This window comes from Leptosomus discolor, chromosome 5, assembly GCF_034619465.1.
Source record: "Leptosomus discolor isolate bLepDis1 chromosome 5, bLepDis1.hap2, whole genome shotgun sequence".
Taxonomy (NCBI): Eukaryota; Metazoa; Chordata; class Aves; order Leptosomiformes; family Leptosomidae; genus Leptosomus; species Leptosomus discolor.
The window spans coordinates 18,092,085-18,115,444 of NC_141395.1; the positions used below are offsets into that span (position 1 = coordinate 18,092,085).

Sequence of the window (23,360 nt, forward strand, 5' to 3'; positions counted from 1 at the left end):
GATTAGTTTTGCCTTGCAAAGCACAGACCCCAGCAGGGACACTATGGGTGCAGGAGGAGGCAGGGCAGGTTGGCACACCCTCTGGGCATCCTCCTTCACAGCCCTTCGTGGTGCCAAGGGGAAAGACAGCTGGCACCACGCAGGGATGCGCTGCTCCAGGCACTGTTGTACCTGCAGAGAAAGGGCAGTGTACAGTCGAAGGAGGGTCTGGGGGTTTCTCCCCTCCAGCTGTGCCGGCGAGCTGCCAGCTGTGCAAGTCAGCTGTCCCCACCCGGTTCCCCAGGGATCCTGGTAAGGCAGCATGGTAGCAGGAGCAGGGCAGAGCCTCCTGTCCCCTAAAGAAAAGCACAGGCATCCAGATAACAGCTTTATAGGGGAGGGATGTGGGGACTCTCCCAGATACACACAGAGGAATAATTACGAGTTAAATAGGATCCAAACACACATAAGTTAAAGGGGGGCAGGTGCCCTGCAGCCCCCCCCCCCCCCCCCCCCCGCTCTGCCCAGGCACAGTCTGTGTCTGCCAGCAAAGAGACCCCCAACACTGCAGCCTGGCCCCTCTCCCAGGCTGGCTCCATCCGCCTTTCACAACACAGAGCCGATCTTCCTCTCTGTGGCACCCATCTCGTCATCCTCCTCTTCTTCTTCCTCCTCACCACCCGAGCAGGAGGAGTCCGGGCCATAGCCCAGCTCGGTGGTGCTGTGGTGCAGGAAGCCTGAGCTGGGGCTGCACCCCATGAACTCAGGGCTTTCGGCAGCTTGTCCCCGGGTTTCGCCAGGCAGCAACTTCTCGCAGGCTTTGCTGAGCCCTCGTTGCTTCTGAGCCTCCACCTGAGCCCCCTGCTCCTTGGCTTTGCGGCTCCGCTTCCACTTCATGCGGCGGTTCTGGAACCAGATCTTCACCTGCCGAGGGAGAGCCCCCAGGGGAGAGTGTGTTCCCCTGCCCCATCCTGTCCCCACTCACCCCCTCACCTTCCCTATATGGAGGACACCCCCACTCCCACCCCCCCGCAAAGCCTCTTTGTTGCGGGACATCTGATGGTGCTGGGGGTCTGTGCAAAGATGCTGAGGTTGTCATGGGGAGAGGAGTACCTGGGGGGCTGCATCCGCAGGATGCCCAAGGATGTGCACTGGAATGTTTTCATTTTAGCCCCACAAAAAGCCCCCTCCCACAGTGTGGTGAGTGATGGGAAGGCTCTGAAACTCAACTTGGGGAGTAAAAAGAGAAGCAGTGTTTCTGGGGTGCCCTTCGCAAGAGAAGAGCCTGGAGCCCACCAGGCAGGTCTCTGCAGGAGAGGGGTGCTGATGGGGGCAATGGAGTGTGGGGCTGATGGCAGCCAAGTGAAAGACATCAGCATTGCCCATGACCTTGACTTCCCTCCCTGGCAGCCGCCTGGTGCTATGCTCCATCCCCCCAGGACCAAGGTACCTGTGTCTCGGTGAGCATCAGCGACGTGGCCACCTCAAACCGCTTGGGTCTGGACAGGTACTTGTTGAGCTTGAACTGGTTCTCCAGCTCCAAGAGCTGCTGGCTGGTGAAGGCTGTACGAGGCCGACGACACTTCCCCATCAAGCCAGATTGTGGGGTGGCTGCGGAGCAGACAGTGGGCAGGGGTCAGGGGACGGTGGGGCTTGGGGGAGGGACATCCCCTTGACAAGCCCAGGATGAGGAGGAAGGCGAGAGTCTCTTCCATCATCTCCCGCCCCAATAATGGCTTTATTGCCTGGCTGATAGGAACCAGTGAGATATGTTATCAGGCCTCGGTGTGCAACTGGGATCAGTCCTGTGACTGAAATTAATCCTCCTTTTTTATTGCCGGGCCGCGCAGGTGGCTGTCCAACTGCCAGGGACTGCGGCGGCAGGGCTGCCCGTGAGCGCCGCTATCTTGCCCGCAGCCCTTGAAGGCAGCGCAGCACTGAATCAGGAGACAGCACGAACAAAAGAACCTTTGAGAGTCCAACGTGGGGTGACTGCCGCACTGTGTTTGATCCTCGCTTATCTCCTCTCCGCTGGCTTTATTGGTGTGTGTCCCCCCCCCAGGTTCAGCTTTTACTGCTTCCCCCAGCACCACAGCGGCAATCAAACCCAGAGGTTTGCAGCTGGGAGTAAAGTGCAGGAGCGGCGGGGGGCGAGGGGGGTGGGGGCATTAATGGGAAAGGTCCTTGGCACATCCCTGCTGCTGTGTCTCGGGGGCCGAGACGGAGCATCGTGGCCTGAGAGACATGCCCTGCTTGGCAAGGGTTGCTCCAGCTCGCTCACTTTGCAGGGCATGGGCCACCATCCACATTATCTCCCCCAGATTCCAGCTTTGATCCCAACCTGCCCATCTCCCGAGGTGTCCACCAAGCCCTTCACAAACACAGCGGTGACGCATGAGGCAGGAATTTATGAAGGGTGCATTAACCGATCACGATCTGGTTTTGATCCCAAGTACTGGGATGCTGGGTGGGACGGGTCAAACAGGCAGAGCCCAGGCTGGGCCAGGGCTTTACAAACTCCTCATGGGAGTGGGGATGGACACGACCCCTCCTGCACCTGCAGCCCCACAGTGCCAGGAGAGAGAACCCGTGGGACCCACCCTGCAGCCACTGGCCGGTTAAACTAGGGACCGAATAAAGGCATGCTGTGCCGATGGCTCTGACACACACACCGTGTGTTATTTTGCACACAACACACATTCAAGGAAAAAATCAAATGAGAGGCTCAAAGGATTTCCGGGACAAATACAAATGTCAGATGAAAGATGGCTCAGCTCTGCAGAGCTCAGCTGCCGTCTGGGCTTTGGCTGGCAGCGGATGCTCTCACTGTACAAATCGTCGGTGGAGACGTGGGACCAAATAGACCTGAGAAAGCTCCCCTTGCCTAAATAAAGGATGTGCCATGGGGATCAGCATCTGCAGGGGTGGGGCAGCCCAAGCTAACACCCCTTGCAGCTCCTCGTAGGGGGGAAGGCCAGAGATGTATCAGAAAGAACCGCAGGGGAAAAGCATTCAGTCAACATTGGTGGGGAGCACAACACAAAGCAGCCCCAGGCAGCATCCAGCAGCCTGAGGGCTCTGGCACCCAGCAAGCCCCCTTTGCTGCCAGGGACGGAAGGGTGCACTGGGGCACGTGGTGCCTCAGTGCCTCCCTGAAGCAGCGGCTGCACTGCACAGGCTGGCTGTACCAGCTCAGGGAAGGGTCCCTCTGAGCAGGTTCTCTTTCTGGGCATGATCTGCAAAGGATGCTTCAGAGAAAGAGAAGGCAAGAGGGCGTGCCCACACCCCAGCATCCAGTAATCTGGGACTTCTGTGCTTTCTGGAGCTGCAGGCTGTTTCGCCAGGAGGGAGAAATATCGTATTCCCAGCCTGAATTTCCCACCCCAAAGCAGAGATCTCAGGACTCAGCTCCTAGGATGCTGCATCCTGGCTCTGGGGAGCACAGAAATCCTTCAGACCACCCCAAAAGGCTCCTCTGTACCTCCTCCTGTAGGGTCAGATGTGGTCAGACTAAAAACAGATGTGGGAAGAGTGGAGGCACAGAACTGAATCTTGACCCCAAAAGTGGCCGGAGTTCAGTATGTGCAGCTTCCGAGGAGGCTGGAAGGCAGCTTGCTTTAACAACACCCCCACAAGGGACTCGCTCTTCCCCAGGTAAGGTGCTGAGGACTGCTTGGTCTAGCAGTGAAAAGAAGAAAGTTTGCCCCAAAGCCAAATAAATCCAAATGGGATATATCCCAAATGACTACCAATGCAGGGGACCGTCCACTGGGGCACAGTCCCTCTGCCAGCCCCAGCTTCTCCATCCCAATGTCTCAAATTTGGGATCAGTGTAGTTCTGTCCGTTACAAACCCTGCACAGACCTGACTTCTCTGGAAACCCACCCTGCTTCCTGCCCCACTGCTGACAAAAAAAAACAGCCCTCAACCCCCTCGGTGGTGCTGTCATACAGTTCAAGCTGCCACCAGTCCAAAGCCCTGCCTACACACGTCCTCCTCTGACAATACACCCTTCAGAAGTTGCTATTGTCTATCACCACTGCTCTCCACCATGATTTGTTCACAATTTGGCCTTCAGGTGAGATGGGGTGAGCCCAAACCAACACAGCTTTAAGGCCCACCTGACCTCCAGCCACACACAGCAGCAGGTCAATGGGGACCTGAATGACCAACATCTGACCACAGACCTGTTGTTAGCTTCCCTGAAGGGCCCTGGATCCTTTGCATGGAGACAGTATGGAGGAAGAGGATCTGTAGTTTCTCAGTGGGGAAGTAGCAAAGGGAGGAGGAGAAAGTGGCATCTGAGGGTATGTAGTAGGTTCCAGTTTCCCATGCAAAGAGGAAATGATGCCTTATGGCTGCCGGTAGCTCCAGCCTGTCCCACCAGTGTGCTTCATAGAGTCCTGTCCCCTGCTGTCCCGTGGCAGGCTGTCATACGAACATGGACAGCATCCTCCCAAGGGATGCAGAGCAAGCATTCCCCCAGGGATCACCTCCCCTAGTCCATGTCAGTTGAGCTATGAACCCATCCCCATCACAACCAGCATCCCATAGAAAGAGCAACCCTTTGGGAAGGTTCTCTCCCTTATCCAGCTCCTGCCAAAAGACCAGTGACTGCCTCAGCATCACACTTTTGCTTGCCAAAGGATTTCCTCTCTGCCCAGCCATGTCCTCCAGTACTACATTGAGGATCAGAGCTTTTCTCAATACCCCTTCAGCCTGGCTGGTCTTGGACCCCCTGATGGGTGCCGGGCATTTGACTGTGGTAAATAAATTGCTTGGCCTGGAGCCGGGAATGCCCTCTGAGTCTGAGTCTGAGGCCAGGAGCTCTGCAAGGCAGCTGCCTCCTGGATAATTAGATAAAGCTTATAAAGAATTGTTGGTTTATTTGATATAGTTCCGTCTACTTGATAACAAGGTAATCCCAGGTTGATATTAACCCACTTGGTTTTAATTTGGTTTGTTTAGCTATAGTTCACTTCACTTTGTGGGCTGGCAGATAAAGGAGAGGAAATTAGCACCCTGTCTGCTTTGGAGGTGTTTCTCCAGATGTCAGGGGTGGGAGCAGGAGAGGTGGTCTCACCACATCAGGGCCATCACCGGAGGCTTCTCTTGGCCTGCTGACAGCCCTGACTATTGTCCGTGGGGCAGCATGTGTAAGGGCACTTGCTACCTCTGCTAGCCTCTTGCTTGTGGCGCCATTGACCTCTGATTGCTGCTTGCCAGCTGCTTTCCAGCCCGTGGTTCCTGCTGATGCCAGAGCACTGTGCAGCTGGTGAGCCTTGGAGGGCGTTGCATTTTGAAGCAGGTTGATATGATTGTCTTGCCTGCTCCCATAGCCCAGCACAGCCCATCAGCCAGCTCTCCGCTGCTGTGGGCAGGATCAGGCCTGGAGTCCAAGCCATCAAGTTGGTGAGAGGGTGATGCAGAGAAGTAGTGTCCCAGGAAAGCTGTCTGAGCACCAGGTTCCCCCATGGGAAATCCTTCACTCTTCCTGAGAATCTGCAGCTGTGTGTCACTGCTCCTCGCTCCCACAGCTCTCCTCCAAGGTGGGTCTCTGCACTTGGCTCCCACTGCTGTTCTGCATTTCCACACTGATAGCCAGGGCAAATAAATCACAGCTCCCAGAAATACTAATAGGCACGGCGCCCTGGTGCCAAATGCTCCCCGAGTGCAGTTCAGGAGGTGCTCAAAGCCCTAGGACAGGGACCCCGGCTGGGAGCAGCGGAGCCTGGGCAGGCAGCTTCCCTGCCGGCTGCAGCAAGGGCATGCCCGCTCCTGCACGCAGGCCTTCCCACCCAGCCCTCGCGCTCCGCATTGCAGCAGAGGCAGCCAGGCACTGCCTGCGGCTCCGCAGAGGCAGCTAGTGAGGAAGGCACGGCACCTGCTTGCACCGTGGCAGGAGCACTTCCTCGAGCAATTCCAGCACCCAAGCCCCGGTCAAGTTCCTAATGGTACCCGGTCTCAGACCACCTCCCCAGCATCCAACCTCCCCCACATGCAGGTGAGAGCAGGGCGACTGTGTGCAATGCATCCCTGCAGAGCTTGCGGCTTCAGTTCAGGGGCTGTCCCGCTCCTTCCCCCACTCTGGCTGTCCCCAGGAGAGCAAACTAGACCGTACCTGCAAAACATCTCTACACATGCAGCTAAAGAAGGAATTATTCTAGGATTTAATCCCAGAATCCCCCACAAATAAATCACAAGGGTGACCTCCCTCTGGGATGGCCCAGAACACATCCTAGGAGGCTTTCAGATTCATCTCTTCCAGGTATCTGTCCACTGCTACCTGGAGAGCTAAACATGACCGGCACCAGCAGCATGGACACTTGTGCTCAGTCACGCTGGAGAGCTCAGCCAGGCAGGTCTGTCCATCTGTCTGGGCTGGGTGTCAGGACAGAGCACCCAGGAACCACAGGCAGCTCAGAAACCACCGTGCATGGTGGGAGGCTCCTGTCCAGCCCACCACCACCCTCAGAGAAATGAGGAAGGGCTGTGCAGGAAGCATATCCTAGGCATACCCGCACCACTGTCCCTGACCCCACACCATGGCCAGCACACTGGGGCAAAGTGAGCCCCGACACAGTCATAACATGCAGCTGGGTCCAGTCCGGGTGTCTACAAGGGCAAAGCAGGCTGCAAAGGAACCTGCTTTCGGAGCTTGCGGGAAGGAAAGGTGGAGGAAACACTTGAGAACCAAATGTTCCAAATGGATCTGAAGATGGACAAGGAGCAGGGTCTGGTGACACAGTCTACATGGCACTGAGAATAACATGAAACAAAGACCAGGGGAGCAGGATCCCTGGGAGAGAAAGTGTAGAGAAGAGAATAGACCCCAAGCTAAGCTTAAGTCCGCCAAGTCCGAAGTGATGTTCATGGGTAGGTACAGACAGGTAGAGCAGCTGCAAACACACAAAGCTTCATTCTTCTCCTTCATGGAGGCATCAGCTCAAGCTCTGCACCCAGCTTGGTCCCTGTGCTTTGAGACAGGGGACATTTGGAAGAAAACCCTGAAAGCACTGAGGATGGAAATCCGGCCCAGAGGAGATGGAAACAGCTGGGCTGTGTAGTGGGGGAAGGAGAAGGCTGAAAGGGACCTAACAGATCCTCCTCGTGTGCAGACCAGGCAAGCAAAGAGAATGGACAGTGATTTGCTGTGTTTGGCATGACAAATCTTGGAAGCAATCTGGAGCAAGAAAAGCTTCACAGCAGGAGAATTGCTGAAGAATTAAACAGGACAGTCTGGGGAGAAAGAATCCCCACTGCAAAGGGCTCCCCAGAACTGGGAACAAATGCCTTAAGGAAAGGATATGGACTGAGGCAGCGGTCACTCTGCTTTAAAAATCTACAGCTTTGGCAGCTTTTGCTGCATCATTGTTACATCTCCACTCGTGTCCCTTGGCCCTACCCTGCTTTGGGCTTTGCAGGGTCCAATACTTGGGTCAGAGACTGCTTTTCCCCCACCCCAAGCTACCATAGGAGCCCAGCTCAGCACTTCCTACAAGACCCATTGACATAGTGTTCCTGTGCATCCTAGCACAGCCCAAAAGCTCCCTCCACAAGCTGTTCTCATGCCCATGATTTGGGATTTGTCTCCTTTCAGCAGGGTTTTGGAGACAACTAGCTCTGGAGCGGATCCTGCACTTGAGAGGGATGAAGCTGATGCACAAATGCAGCTTTGATGCACAAATATCTCTACATTATCCCAGCCAGAAGCTGCTCTTCAGGGCCACAGGGGCAGACATGAAACACAACCCTGTCTGAAGCTACAGGGATGCTGAGATACACTGACGGACCCAGAGCCTGTGAGGACAATGTGGCCTCTGCAGAGGATCAGGAAGGTGTTTCACCATCCCAAAAACAGATATTTTTTTTTTCCTGTTCTTAAGAATGCACACAGCCTGTAGCACTGGAAGCTTATTGTACACCCTTAGGTGCCACCACCACAGCTGGACCCATCCTACAGTCCAAGATGAACCAGGGAAAGGGAGACAGCCCGGGGAAGGCAACAGCCTCTTTCCCTTCAACCTGCCCAGGTATAATTTGAGGAGGGAGCAATGAATGAGATGTTTCATCTTATTTCTCCATTTTTGCATTATTATTGCTAGCTGACTCATCCAGCCTTTTAGTTTTGGGTTGGGTTTTTTTTTATTGGTTTTTTTTTTTTGTAAATGGGCTCCCAGGTTATTAAGACACTAAACTCAGCTAATAAATCCAGATACTCTGCCAGGGGTTTATTAACAAGCCACTCTTGTTTTGCCCACTGGCCCCATCTTTGTGGTGACCAGACCTCCGCTCAGCCGAAGCACAGGGCAGGGGCCGGGTCACACTACCAGGGTTGCCAGTGACAGTCCCCGGTGGGACGAGGGCCTGAAGCCGGTCCTTGTGCCCTCCATGCCCTGCAGGACCCTCCCCACCCTTGGTCCAGCATTGCCGTGCACGATCCAGTGCCTGCCCGCAGCCCTGGCCGTGCCCACCGTGTAAGGGGCTGCGCACGGAGCCGGCACCCTCCTTGTACGCCAGGAGGGATCGGGGCTGCCCTGGAGCCCAGCACGCTGCCGGGCTGCCCCGTTCCCCGAGCTCTCGCCGGCACCGGGCTCACCGGCCCCGCGGAGCCGGCTCCTCGCATCCCTCCGTGCTCTCTCCGCAGGGACCCGAGCGGTTTCGTTCCCAACCTCACTGGGACGGATTTATTCGTTTCCCGGTGCCGGTTCGGACCGCCGCTTCTTTATTTTCGTTTCCTTCCCTCCACGGCGGAGCCCAACGAGCCCGCGGGGGCCGTGCGGAGCCGGCAGGTGGGGCCGGTTCGGCTGCTCCGGCCCGGGGGCGGTTTTGCTCTGGCGGCACCGGGGCGGGCGGTGTCCCTCGGGGGCCGTCCCGCAGCACCGGGCTGGCGTAGGGCTAGACCTCGCCCTTCGGATGGGGTTCCCGGGGCCCGAGTCTTGGCCCCCACCCCCTCGCCAATGGGACCCCCAAACCTGCCCTGGCTGGGGAGTGGGTCTGGGTGCAGCAAGAGCCCCGCATTGGGGTCAGCCCCGAGGGCTCACCGTCCCCGCCGAGCTCCCAACCCAAACCGTCGCGGAGCTGCGAAGAGGAGGCCTCAGCTTCACCCCCTGTTCCCGAGGGGACCTGCACCCCGTTGTGCCGGTGGGAGCCCCTGGGGGCTGAAAGGGGGCGAGAGCCGCGTCCCGCCCGACGGCAGGGTCGGTCCCCGGGTCACTCACCGTGGAAGTCGGAGAGTCTCGGCACCAGCATCCCAGCTCGGATCCAGTGCTCCAGCGGGAAGGAGCCGGCCACGGCCGCCTTCAGATGCTCCGCGCCGGGCGGCGGCAGGTGGGGGATGCCGGTGTAGGCGAAAGCGGGGTGCTGGCCCCCCAGGGCCGGGAGCGGGTACACGGCGGGCGGGTAGAGGGCTGGCAGGGCGCCGAGCCCGGGGCCGGGGAGGTGCAGCAAGCCGGGCTTGGGGACGAAGCCGGTCGGGGCGAGGGGTGCGGCGGCCGGGGGCGCCCGTGGCGAGGGGGTGTCGGAGCGCCCGGCGAGGCCAGGACTCGCCGCGGGGCTCCCGGGGCTCAGCCCCGGCGGGGAGGCGCTCCGCGCCGGCTCTTCAGCCAGGAGCGCCTCGATGCGGAAGTTTTGGGACTTCTCCATGGGCTTGTGCATGGTCCGGCCCCGTGTGGAGCCGCCGGGCCCCCCGGCACTCCGCCGCTCCCCTGCCAGGGCACAGCCCGGCCGGGCAGCCGCGGGCCAGCCCCGGCACCGGCGGGCATCCACCCGCGGGGCCCCGCCGCGCCGCGCTCCGCGGGGCTGCCCTCGGGGGCAGCCCTCCTCTCCGCTCCTCCTCCCGGGCACTCGCTCGCCCGCCGGCACCGGGGGGGGTTTTAACCCCCCCTCCACCTGCCCCAGCTCCCCATTGGCTCCGCGCCGGCCCCCCGCCCCGCCGGTCCGGCCTGCCTCCCCGCGGGCCCCGGCCGGGCTCCCCGCCGGCCTCCCTCCGCCGGCTTCCTCATTCCCCGGCCACAGCGGCGGGGACACTCCGGGGCCCGAGCTGGACCGCTCTGCTCCTTCCCCAGCCGCGCAGCCCAGCCCTGGTCCGCACCCAAGGGGTCCCTCCCAGCCCGCAGGACCCGCTGCCCAGGGTGCTGCACCCATCGTCCTCATCCAGAGCCGATCCTGCTTTCCTAGTGCCCCTGGGTGGGGAAGCAGGTCTGCAGTCGCAGCAGTTAGAGGAGATCTGGAGAGACTGGATGGACTTCGGCACATGTAGGCAAAGCCCTGCGGGGCTCCAGTGCTGCCCTGGTTCTGCAGAGCCCCCAGGCCCTCGGGGGGCTGAGTGCCTGGCTGCGAGGGCAGGAGAGGTGCTCACTCACCGGCAGGCTCCTCCGCACCCCGTGCACTGGGGGTCACCACCAACGCCTGGCTGTGCCATTTCCCATCGCACTGCTCTGGGCCAGGGGGATCAGTGGAGCTGAGCTGGACACACCCAGGGGCCACCATCCTCCATCACCCGTCTTTATCCAAGATGCCAACAGAGCAGCTGCCTACAGGAAGAGTGTTAGTCATTTTCCCAGTCTTCTGTTCCCCAGACAAGACACAGCTTGGAGAGAGGCACCAGGGAAGGGCAGAGAGGAAAGCCTTGGCTGATCTGAGAGATGTGGGTGAGCAAGAGCAGAGCTGGCCCAGGCTCCCTGGCACTGGCATTCAGGGAGAGGCAGAGCGTGTGTGAGTGCACCTGCGGTCTCTGCCATAGAGGGTCTGTGTCTGTCTGTCTCTGGGTCCCACCTTTTTGTGTCATGCTAACACAGCAAGACAAGCTTCTGCTTGTTTGTGTCCAATGATGGGTCCCTCTTTTTGGAAGGCAAGTGAGGCAGCTGCTATTGCCCTGCCTAAATAATTATAACAATTAAAGGGAGGTCTCATCCCCGTATTTCCTCCCTCTTCACATTTCCAGCACTGCCGTATTCCCTGAGCAAGAGATGGGTCCACCCCCCTGTACCCTGTGTCCCGCAGAGGCTGCAAGCAGATGTCCAGGGAACAGAAAGGCAGGGCATATGGGGCCTTCCTCAGCCTCCTGTGCTTTCTCTGCTCAGTAACCCCAGGGACTTCCCTTCCCTGTGCCCATCCACTCTCGCCTGGAGCCTGCTGAGCTCCCTGCACACATGTCACCCCGCTGCAGGGAGTTTCAAAGGTCCCACGTGTGGGACAACTTCCTCCTTCCATTGCCTAAGCCCAGCACCCACAAGCTTCACTGGGTGGCCCCAAATCCTTGTGTGGGAACAGACACACAACAGTCCTTTTCCAGCTGCCTCCCTGGGAGGGAGGAGAGCAGGAATCAGCCCCATGGGCAGCCCAAAGCTGGATTTGCTTAGAAGGGAATTCGTGGTGGATGTCACACCACAGTAATGCTACTTGGACAGGGGGTACTGAAGGTGGAACAGTGTCCCTTCCCACCCCCAACACTCCTGTGCCTGCTGCTACACACTCTTTCCACCATCAGAGAGGCTGCAGGGCTCCCCCTCCACCCCCTGCAATCCATCCACCTCTGCTGTCCCAGGACAGAAGACAATGTCCCTGCCAAGCAAGAGGACACCAAAACCCTTTCCTTCTCCTCCCATATGAGCGATCAGTCCTGCCAAGCAGCCGGCATGGGCAGGACAAGATTTGGGGAGGAAAGGAGCAGCCTGGCTCCCAAGCACAGGGGAAATATACAACAAGTATCCAGGGAATAGAGGTCACAGCAGAGGTAGGACAACTCTTCTGCTGCAGGTCAACAGCCTGCAACAGTGACAGCAGCAAGGGAGGAGCCACCACTTCCTTATCTGAGTCCCCAGGACTGGCTCCAGAGCTTGTTAGCTTTGCACAGGGAATGTGCCTTGAGACCCAGGGCAGAGGTTGGGGCTGCTGCACCAGGGCACAACAGAGAAGTCACCACCACAGTGACCACCATAGGGTGGCAGACAGGCAGGTGTCCAGCCCAGGAGAGCCTGGGTAACCCCTGCCAAGCCCAAGACCGTTTGTGGCTGTACCTGCTGTAGATCAGACAGTGGGAGCAGGGCTTGAGTGAGGCTCATTTGGGGCCGGGGTCAGAGCACCGAGTCACAACCTTGCTGTCCTCATGGAAGTCCCCTGCACTACCCAAGGAGGCTCTTCAAAGACAAGCAACTCCTCCAAGGATCAGCAGCCCAGGCTGGTGCCCAATTCACTGTCCCCAGGGTGACGTGAGTACAAGCAGCCAAGCTACAGTGGTTGAACTGAAATATTTGCAGACACCAGCCATAAAACCTGTGTGGAAACATCCCAATAAAGAAATCTAGGAAAATCGTGGAGTCCAGGTGCATCGAACACAGACACTGGGACCCTGGGTTGTCCAAGGCTGGAGCAGACAGCACGCAGCCCACACCATGCAGGGCAGAGAGCTGGAGCCCAGGGCTGTGCACAGGAGAGCTGTGCCGGGTGGTGACCAGTAGAAGGGGCGGGATGCAGGCAGTGATAGATGCCAGGGTGCTGATGAGTTCACAGTCTTCAAGGTCATTAATCAGATCAGAGCTGGATTAAGGTGTCCGAGGTCTGATTAGCTTCATTTCCCACCTCAGGAAGGAGGGAACTCTCTTCCCCATCCATCAGGTCCTCTGATGACAACTCACCTGGTTGCTAACTAGATCTGAGGACTGCAATAAGTGAATGTGACTGTGGCCTGGCCCCTCACCTCTGCCCAGCATCCTCCCTCCACAGAAAGATCTCCACAAAGGATCTAAGGCAACCCTGGACATCAGCCACGGGTAGCAGACCCCAGGATATCAGCCAGAGTGACAGCTTATTCCCATGGCCTGGGGGTACAGGGAACTATGGAACAGGAGCTGCCCCAGGAAGCCACCCCAGTTCAGGAAGAGGTAGAGTTTAAGGGGTGATGTTCCCAGATGGCACCATACTGCTTCCAGTCCCCCCACAGGTCACCTTGTGCTTTACCCCAAGGCCTCCTCTGCTCACCCAGTGGTAGCAGAGCCCTCCCAAGGTGACGAGCTCTGTGAAACAGGCCAGCAAACACCACCTTGCTGCTGTGGAAGATCTTGGGTGTATCCGGGACAGATCTCCTGAGGCCCATACAGAGCTAGATGGACCAGCTCAAAGCCCTGAACCAGCCAGGGTGCTTCTCCAATCTCCATATCCCTTGCTGGCTCAAGCCCGCCCTATCAGCATCTCCATTTGTCCCCTGCCTGATGCACCTCATGTTGACTGTGCCCTAAAGGCGCCTCCACACTTACCCACTTAGTCTAGTCCAGTCCAGCAGGTGCAGACCAGTGGGAGGTCCACGCTGCCCAGGCAGCAGCTAGATTCCTCAGCTTCCTCACCTCTCTGTGAGGGCCCTGATCACAACATCACTTGCTGGGCAACAGGCAGCACCAGGAGTGTTCACACAGCCCAGGGCTTCCTGGGACTCTTTCATTTGCCCAGGCATTTTCCAGAGGTTTTTCTGGATGTGCCTCAGCCGGATGTTCAGAGCCCAGTCTTTCTTCAGCCACCTGAAACCAGTCACAGCAGCATCTATGTGGGTGTACCTAAGCCCTGCAAAGCCTTTTATTGCTAACCTGAAGGTGCCCAGCTAGACAAATGGAACTCTTTGCTGTGTCCATAGCCTCAAATGGATTGTCTCCATGTAACTTCTATCCATGCAAGGTCAAGCAGCAGGAATAAAACTAGAAGAGCAAACAACCACATGGCCACCAAAGACACCCAGCTCTCGTACACTCAAGTTTTTGGCATCTGTAGAGACCCACAACGCTACCTACAGCAGTTCACATACTTCCCCAGGCTGTTGCCAGCAATGCCTGAGCTCTCAGAAGCAAGCCGTGGGGGTCACAGGTAGTATTTGGGAGCACAGTTCAGTTTTACAGCCCCGCCACTTCCTCAGTGTCACCTTGGAAAGCAACGTAATGTCCCTCAGGAAACCCAACTGCCCCAAGATCAAAGCCAAGGGTGCCGAAGAAAATCCATACCCTGATAAAATAATTACTGACTGGGACCAGATTTTCATTTTCCCAGGTTTGAGTCCTTAACCCAGACATCAGATGAAGACATGACCCATGCTGGGGCTGTGTCTTGATTTCCACCTAACCTGTATTTTGGCTCTTCCTAGATGCACAGTTTAGCACCAGGTCTTTCTGGTGGGTTTGGGTCACCTCCTGCCTTCAGTCAACAGAATTTACCTTTGAGACAGGGACCAGTGGAGGAACCAGTGTGCTTAGCCCACCCCAAAGAGGTGGCAGGCACCCTGATCTCTGCTTGGGCTATAGCTTTTAAGCCTTGAAAGAGCTCCCTGTCCCCAGGATGGCTCTACCTGCTTGCTAAGCATTAACTACTCCCCAGGTCACAGCCCCCAGAGCTTTCCATCTTTAGAAATTAGTTCCCTGTAAGAGACCTACAGTGCAACAACCTTGTTTAAAGCAGCTCTCAGGAAGCAGTGGATCTTGCTGCTCTGGCCCCGGTGCCTCAGGTCATCTTGCAGCACTCTGAAGTCCCAAGCCAGCTAGTGGAGAAATACAGCCCAGAAGCATCGCCAATGCTGGAGACACATGCTGGAAGCCTGCTCGCAGGTGTTTTCCCAGCCATTCCCCCATGAGAGGGACTGTAGATGTGTCTCACTCTCATCCATGCTCTGCAGTCTCCATCCCAGAGCAGGCTGAGCCCCTGGTGAGAAGTGCTGGGTGTAAGAGCCCCAGTCTGCTCCAGTCTGGGTTGTCCCAAATTTTGTGGGAGCCCTGACTGCTGCCTGCAGTGGGATGCTGCCCTTCACCTGCCTCTTGCAGCAGGGCCACCCACTATCTCTGGAGTCTGGGAAGCCACAAGAGGCTGGTGGGGAAGGTAAATAAACTGCCAGCCCTGTGGTGATTTGTGGCTAAATGAACAGTTGAAGTCACCTGCAAGTGGCCCCGTTAACCAACCGGATAATGGGTCTTAATCAGCGCCACAGCGGTGGGAGCTGAGCCCAGCCTGCGTCAGACCTGGCACAGCCAGCCCCAGGGTCCCAGGCTGCTTGGTGGCCATCCCCTCTGCAGAAACACTGGCAGAGACATCCACACCGCTGTTGTGGGAGCAGAGCGGCCATCTGCAGAGCCCCACAGAAATCCTCACAGGGCTCCTCATCTGTCTTTAGGGGTCTCCCCCTGTTCTGGTGATGGCAGGAGAAGTGCCAGGCAAGTCGCTGAAGCCACCTCCCTGCCTACTTCCAGGGGAGCTGTGCTCAGTCATTGTCATGCCCTGTCTCTGCCTGCATCCCCTCCTGCATAGGTCTGCCTGCTCCTGCCCACCCCAGGGACTTCCAAGCCAGCCACAGGCTCCCGAGGGCTTCTCATCCTCACACACGAGCTGCTTGGTCTGAGAGGCAGGGATCTGTCCTGGAAGGCAGAAATCCCCATGCCTCCACCCCCCTGCCACGGCACGGGCATGGTGGGGTACACAGCTCCCCCTGCCCACCTTACCTAGCCTTCACACCTCCCTCCACATCTAGCCCCAGGTATCTGCCCCGAGCGAAGGGGTTAACAGGCAAAGCAAACACAGCTCAGTCCCTCCTAGACAGGCCTCCTGCAGGGATTTCTGAGCAGCTGTTTATTTAGCCAAGCAATTCCTCAAATAAGCAGCCTCATCTCTGATGTGCCATGGCAAGGCTGAGCAGGAAAACGTGTTAGCAGCTCCCATCCTGGAGCAGGGGGATGGCAAACCAGCACGGGAAGGCTTGCAGGGCAGGGAGGGTGCCTGCCCCCAGCAGAAACAACCAGGGCAATTCTGAAGCACCACACCTGATCGCAGGACACAGCCACTGCCAAGGGCTGGGGCACCAGTACCCTGCAGGATCAGGCCATACAGCTGCAGGAGATGCCCTAGGGCTCACCTCTATCAGCTGTTGGCTCAGCTTCGTGGAATGCAGTGGTGCACTACAGAGACACTCAGGCTTGAGGACAGGTGGCTTGTCCCGTTGCAAGTGCATGGCTTGGAGAGACAGGGATGCGTGGTCAGCTCAGATCTGTTTCTTGCAGGAACCCAGGGTCTGACTGCTACAATTCCAGTCCCATTATCTCCTGACCCCTTTCCTCTTAGATCCTGGAACACCGTGAGCCCACAACACCCACCCAGAGATCTCCTCCATCCAACTGCTGTCCAAAACGTGCTCTGGCAGCACCTGGGCTCATCCTCAATGTTTGTCTTCACCCTAAGCCTTGGCTTTTGGGGGTAGAGGCTAAATAGCCAGCATGTCCCATAGCCCAGCCATCATCCAGGAAAGCAGAGAAGTGACCAAATGCACAGCACCCCTCCTGCTGCTTCCCTATACCCCTGCTCCCACAGCCCTTGCCCAGCACACTGCCCCAGCACATTGTGTCCAGTGCCACATGTCCCTGGCACAGCCAGGCTCTCCTCCCCCGGCATCCCCACTGCTGGGCACACTGGGAGATGCCCCAGCCCTGTTTTTTCCCCCATCACCTCCAGGATTTTCTTGTTTTGCTTCATGGGGTCTTGTCCCAAAGCCAGAGCTGCTCCCTGGGAGGGAGGGGAGCCAGGGGGACTGGGCTCCAGGGTGGGGGGTGCAGTACAGGGATGAGTGTGGGGTGGCACGCACACACACACACACACACCCCCGCCCCCTGCAGCAGCACAGCCTCACCTCTTCCCTGTTAATGGCCTTTCCATGGAGTCAGCTCCTAACCTGCTCCCAGGGTGAGCGGATAAATCAGCTGCTCCTCCCAGGACCTTGGGCTCTAATTAATGTCAGCTCATTAACGAGATAACGGCCATTTATTACCCTGTCTCCCTGGCTGCTGATTAACTCTTTCCCAAGGTGGGGGCAGGGGGTGGTGATGCTGTGGGACAGGGATGGTGGGAGCAGGTGATGTCTCTGCAGTGAGACCCAGGGACACATCCGTGAAGGGGGGACAGATGGAGGAACAGGCAAGGAGGTCTGCAGAAGAGCCTTAGTGAGGGACGGATGGGACAAGGGGGAGTCACGTCACTTGGGTTTTCTTCCTAGTAGTATGGTAAGGTCTCGGTGGATTAAAGCCTTGAAGGAGTTGCCAAACTCATGGTCTCTCCCCCGAGATCGTCACCGTGGCCTCCAGCACATTGCTGTGCCTCAGCATCCCCAAGTGTCCCTACCCCAACCCATGGGAGAGAGTGTGGCCAAGACCTAGAGCTCAGCACAAAACCTCTGTACAACTCTGACCCTCAGCCCCCAGTTTGAGGAGCTGCCACCCAGTCTCACAGCTGGTGGGAAGCCACCAACATGTCCTTGCCTTTAGAAGCAAAAGCAGCCCCAGATCCATCTCCCCAAGCACTGCCTGTGCCACAGAGCGGTGGGGCAGGATGATCCGCCCTGGGGCAAGAGGGAGCCTTTGGCTTGCCCTTGTCCTGGACCCGGGTACAGAGGGCAGGAGCAAGGGAGCTGGGGTGGTCATGGTGCCCCTGCCCCGCAGTCCAGCGCCAGGCAGCGGGGGCTCATGCTCTCTGTACATCAATCACGCTGCTCGGCGGCTCCCTATTAGTGGGAGAAGTGTCTGGTTAATCAGGCTGAGGGCTTCGGCTCGTTAAGCTGACACCTCCGTTGCGAGAATGAGACATGGGGGCACGCAAGGTGCCACTTATTTATTTTCTTCTTTCCCAGGGAATATATTAAACAAATTAAATTCCTGGAGTGTTGGGTCAGCACAGCCAGCTCTGCGCCTGTCCCAGCTCCACCTAGCTCAGCTGTGGGGAGGGGACTGTGCTCCCCAGCCTGCAGCAAGCCTCCAGCACCGCTGCAGGGCCCCCCTGTGCCTCCCCAGCCCTTTGCAATAAGACACAGCCCCCCTTTTCCCCTTATTTCCCTCCCTGGGCTGTGCTGCAACTGCGGCTGCTCAGAGGTGCTGAGCGTGGCGGGAGATCTTGTGGGAAATGCAGACCATGATTTCATATGGAAGGTCTCTCAGGAACCTGCCTGCTGTCCCTGAATGGGCTTCCACGGCCCCACAGGGAGGGGAGTTATGGGGCAGCCTTGGGTGCTTTTGGGGCAGGTTGTAATGCCCCCTGCTCCAGGGAGAGCCAGGGGCTGGTTTCAGCCATAGCACTAAGCCTTTTTCTTTGCACTCTGGTACTGGGGACATCTGGGCTAGTGGCAGGCTGGCACTGCAAGGTCCCTCTGCAAGCAGGAGTGCTAGGAGGGAGTGTACTCATTCGCTGTAAAAGTTGGGTCTCCATCACAGGACTCCAGGAGCTGGGGATTTAGAAAAAACTCTGTATATCCCAAGAATGTTTTTCACACCATGAACATTAATGTGACTGGCGTTTGCCTCAAAATGTACAGAGCCATGAGAACAAGAGTCTTTGCTGAAGCATTCCCTTGCACCGGATCCTTTGCCTGCTTCATCACCAGTCACCCCTTCAAAACCGAGCGCTGTCCCTGCTCAGACCCCCTGAGGGCTGGGGTGCCGTTTCCTTGCTCATGGGCTGCTCTGCTCCACACCAGCACTGGCTGCATTTCAGCCCTGCTCTGGGTCTGGTTAGGTGACAGGCATGGATGGAAAGCTTGCTGCAAATTAGACATTAGTCCCTGGAGTCATTTATTTATTGACAATTTGCAACCCTTCCTTCCGTCTCCACCTTCTCCCTCCCTATTCTTCCAGCAAAGTCAGTGGCAGCCTGTCCTGCTCCACTGTCCCACCCCACCCCATCCTATCTTGTCATCCCCATCCCTTCACGTAGCCCAGTCCCTTGCACTCAACCTCAGTCCTTCAAGTGCCTCTTCATTTCAGGAACGGACCCACCTTTTGCTGGTCGAAGGGTGACTCCCTGGAGGTTAGTGAAGAATTAGAAATAATTTAATTTACCTCCCTGTTCGGGTGCTTTGATGAGCTGAAAGGCCCCTTGTCAGGCAGTGAATCCATCTTCCTCCAGCCTTACATCAAATTTCATTCACTAATTAGAAACTCCTGCCCCAGAGCATGCTGCCCCCACCCCAGCCGCCCCTTCTCCCCACCAGCACCATTATGAAAATAAATTGTTCCATTAGCCGCATTGTTGTGGCTGTGGGGCCCAGCACCGGGAGTTATTAGAGCAGGAAGGAGGGCGTTGGATTAAGACGAATGATTTATTAAGGAAAAGGACCCTGATTAGATTCTTACTCGTCCCCTGCACGTGGGTGCATACTCACACACCCCCGTCCCGACGCCCAGGGCACCCCAGAGTCACTCACGGAAGGTCGGTGCCAGATGGCTGTGGGGTTTTCCCCAGGGCTGTATCCTGCTGTCTGCTCCCCCAGTGCTGGGAGCCTCTGCTTTGTACTGGGACAGTGTATGAGGTAATGGCCGATGCCTGCTGCCAGACCCCCCGCATGGTGCCCAGCCACCTCTGCCTGCCCCTCCCTTGTATGGAGGTTGGGGGTCCACCAACATCATCTCCCAGGTCTGCCTGCCCTGCAATGGGGACACACCGTGGGTGCTGGGTGGGTCCTGCTGACTAGGGAGGGGATATGAGAAGGGAAAGGTGGGCTTTGGTGTGTTAACTCTGTACCTTGTGCTGTGTGAGAGGGAGCTAGAGGGTGTCCCTCCAGTGGGAGGGTTGGTATGGCTCACCCCGCATTGGGGGAGAGGGTGTCAGCCCCCTCGGTGGGTTCAGGGTGCTCTCAGCACTGGGGAGATGGGGGGGTGGGCATGGTTGCAGAGGTGGGCACTGCCCCAGGGTGTCTCTGTCCTGTGGTCCTCACAGTACCCATAGTGTCACCATGGGTTGTGTGCATGCCCCCTGGCCTGTCCCGGGAGGGGACAGTGACCAGGTTCACAGGGACACCTGGGTGCTCCAGACACTGCCTGGGATGTAAAGTATCCGGGCTGGAAAGAGACTAATTTGTGGGATTGGGCGGTGATGCTGAGAGCCGGGGGGGTGTCCAAGCCCAACGGGTGATGAGGTAGGTGGCCGGCATGTGTCTGTCCAGGGGATAACGGTACGTGTAGGGGGTGGATGTGTGCGTCTGTCCGTCCATGTCTGCACAGGCACAGCGGGCTGTGGTGTGACTCCCAGAGGCTGCTGCCTGCTAAAACACCTCCATCCCTGCCCAGGGGAAGCTGCCAAGAGCAGGCAGGGGGGCTCTGGGCAGGGGCAGGCAGCGCCTGCAATGGAGTGGGGGGCTCCCAATGCTGTCCCTCGACGGGTGCCACGGCTGAGAAAGGGGCAGTAGATGGGGGGGCTCGGGGCAGAGTAAGAGACATTGGAGGCATTTGGGGCACAGGATGGGCTCCGTAGCCCACATCATGCACCCTACTGGGGCTCCCGTGGGCTGGGGGCCAGGGTCCTGAGACCCCCTCCTAACAGTACTGAAGAGAGCAGGGTCCTGCCCCTGGCCCCCGAGCAGCAGCACTGCAAAAAGCCATTAAGCTAAATTAAGCTAATGCAAGTGAGAGCGGGAGGCTGGTACGGGCTCCCTCTGCGGGCACCTGCCGGCTGGCAGCGTGTGGGGCTGAGCAGGGCTGGGCAGCCTCTCCTGGGCCTTTTTTTGGGCAGGCAGCTATGGGTCAGCCTGCCCTCACTGGGAGGAGGATCCCCACAACCTGCTGTACCAGTGCCCACAGGCCCAGATGTTTCGGGATGACCCCCTCAATCACCATCAGAGCCTGATTGGACCCAGAGCTCCCGGATGATGGGGACAAACCACCTCTTTGCCCGGAGATATTCCCGCCTCTGCAGGGAAGGCTTGGTCTTGGAGTCCCACAGGATCCCCAACCTGCTCTTGTCTCCTGTCCATGCCACTCAAAGGCGCAGGTCCCCACAAACAGATGCTTTTGGGGTGCTTCACTCCCACTCCCTGAGCCCCAATGCCCTCCAGCACCCCTTGCTGGGACCCCAGCACCCAGCGTGCTAGCCTGGTGCTGGGAGCAGGGTTGGCTGGTGCTGCCATAGCAGAAGGCCATGGGCCAAGGGACAGACGGGAGAGGCGGGGACGGGGACAGGGTCCCCCCTTGTTAACAGCACAGGACCCTGTAGCCTTTTCAAGGCTCTGAATAGGGGGTGGTACCTCTCCTCCCCTGAATTTGGGGCCCGGGGGTTGTTGGCACTGGTTTAACACACTCAGACAGGGCTGGAGGGATGGGGAGGGGACACGCTGCCCCAGATGGGAGCATGTGGGGGGTTTCTCCTGCCGCCACATGCCCTTCCTCTCCCTCCCGCCCACCATTCACATGGTAATGAGGACAAATTGATGGAGAGACATCCATTGTGGTACCCTCCAGCCCAGCCCTTCTGCCGGCCACCCACCAGCATCCCCATCCATCACCACCCAGCCGGGACCCTGGTGGGACCCCCTTCCCCGGGACTGGCAACCTGGGGCATGAAGCTGCTTCAGGTGCCTATGAGCAGCCGGCAGCCTGCAGGCTGCCCTGGCTCTCCTGGGGCTGAGTGACAAGAGAGGGGGGGACATCCAGGGAAGGAAGAGCCTCCCCCTAAATCCTGTCTGTCAGCTGCACATCATTTTGTCCTCACCATCCTCAATATGGGGCTTTATGGGGCTTGGGGGGAGTTAATGGGGCTTCAGAAAGACCCCAGAATCTTATTTGTGAGTGTTTCTCCTTCCTCTTGCTGCCCTGGAGCAAGCCCAGAGCCAGGACCACCCCCACTTTCCCTTCTTCCACTCTGAAGCAGCCCCCGAATACCCTGCAGCTTTGTCCTAATGGGTCAGGGAGCTGTTCCCCCATACTCACTGGTACCCCAAGAACTTGGGCCTGGTGACGGGCTGCCCACCGTGCCACGGGACACCACAAAGGGCACATCCTCTCCCCATGCATCCCCTGCCTCCGTCTCCCCCCACTGTGCCTGCAACGGCAGCCTGATTGAAATTTCACTCCATAATGCGTCTCTCAAAAGCCTGACCCCGTGCCCACCCCAGGGACCAATTTGTCCTTCTCTGTAATAAGAACCTAATTAAATTAGCTCAGCCGCCTCGCGGAGCCCTTAAATTAGCCGTGGTGATGAGGGCCCTCGCTGACAGCCTGCTGCCGAATTGCTCCGCACTCACCATGCTGTGGGGTCCAGGGAAAGCCCTGGGGGGGATCTCACTCACAGCCCCCCCTGGGGAGACCAGGGCAGGACAGCTTGGAGATGGGGCAGGGGATGCACAGAGGGGTGCACAGGTGGGACAGGTATGGGGAGGCTGCGTGGGGTGCTGGCTGGTGGTCTTTCCTTCTGCTGGCACAGGATGGAGTGGAGGGGGGGGCAAGGCCACCAAAGGGCGAGGGGACAGAGCCAGCAGTGACTAGCGCTAGTGACATTGGAAACCCAGTGCACAGGATAGGGGGTCCGTCTTCTCCAGGAGCACTGGGTTAGTGGGTGTTGTGATGGAGGTGGTGGGGAAGGGTGTCCTGGCACAGCCAGGCACTGGGGTGATGGGCCCAGACTGGGATGGAGAGGTGTCCCCGGCAGTCTGACAGTGCCTGTCCCTCCTGCCTCCCGCTTATCCTAGTTTCCAGGTGGCCCAAAGGCAGCTTGGTCCCATTTAGGCTTGGTCACTCCTGCCGCCTCCAGCTGCCCACCTCCCCCGGGTACAGGGGAGTGGGGAGGGAGAGCTCGCCCTTACCCGTGGGGGGCACTGAGGTGGCCGAATCTTGCTCCTACAGAAGCACAAGATGCCGTCTAGCCCTGCCTGCCCTGTTTATGATGGGCAGTAAGTGTCCCTGATCCCTGCCTACCCTCCCCATACCAGAGCTTGAAGCGCCCTCCTGGGAGATGATGGATTTATTGGGCTGTGTCCCCGACCAGGAAAGGTACATCCAGTGAAGAGACAAAAATACACCTGCCATCGGCCGCGCTCACGCTCTCTCACTTCACCCTGGACAACAATCACCATAAAAACTGTGCTTTAAAATAATCTTTAAATAATTCCTGCTTTTTGTTAAAAAAAAAAATTGCCCCCCCAACCAAACGGCTTTCCACCCCCCCTCAGTCCCGTCTCACCCTGCACGTGCCCATGCTGCCTCCCAACTATGGTACATACAAAGAGCAGATAAATAAATAAAGACGCGTGATGCTGCAGGGAGACACAGGTCACAGCCCTCCCCCCAGCCCCCTCACCTCCACTAACGTGGAGCCAGGGGAGGCTGAGGCTCTAGCTAGGATTTTGGGGAGGGGACCAGGGCTGCAGCTCTGATGGGACTCTCCCCAGGTCCAGGAGTGGGTGAGCAGCAATGAGTTACCCTGAGGGTTTGGGGTGCTGGGGGGTCAGGAAGGTCAAGCCAGGCAGGGTCTGGAGCTTGGGGAGTTTTTAAGCTTTGGGATGGGAAAGGCATGGCTTTGGGTGGGATGCCAGGAAGGCAAGGGAGGGAGTGCTTTCTCCCCAGCCGCTTTCCTTCCCCTGGCTGCGGCAGGCTGCGGCTGCAGCCCTG

General features: G+C 58.0%; 1 protein-coding gene across 1 annotated transcript; it reads right to left on the reverse strand.

The window, feature by feature from the left end:
* Nucleotides 1-585: 585 nt before the first annotated feature.
* LOC104353986 (uncharacterized) lies at nucleotides 586-9,636 on the reverse strand. The gene is made up of 3 exons (XM_086465920.1): nucleotides 9,201-9,636; nucleotides 1,430-1,590; nucleotides 586-903 (listed from the first exon to the last, which is right to left on the reverse strand). The coding sequence occupies exons 1-3, from the start codon at nucleotides 9,634-9,636 to the stop codon at nucleotides 586-588; spliced, it is 915 nt and encodes a 304-aa protein (XP_086322046.1).
* Between the last annotated feature and the right edge of the window lie 13,724 nt (nucleotides 9,637-23,360).

Excerpts from the sequence above, each read along its gene's own strand:
- LOC104353986 (XM_086465920.1), bottom strand. The coding sequence starts at position 9,636 with ATGCACAAGCCCATGGAGAAGTCCCAAAACTTCCGCATCGAGGCGCTC. Across the intron at positions 1,591-9,200 it reads GAGACTCTCCGACTTCCACG|CCACCCCACAATCTGGCTTG; the intron begins GTGAGTGACCCG and ends TCTGCTCCGCAG. Across the intron at positions 904-1,429 it reads TGATGCTCACCGAGACACAG|GTGAAGATCTGGTTCCAGAA; the intron begins GTACCTTGGTCC and ends CTCCCTCGGCAG.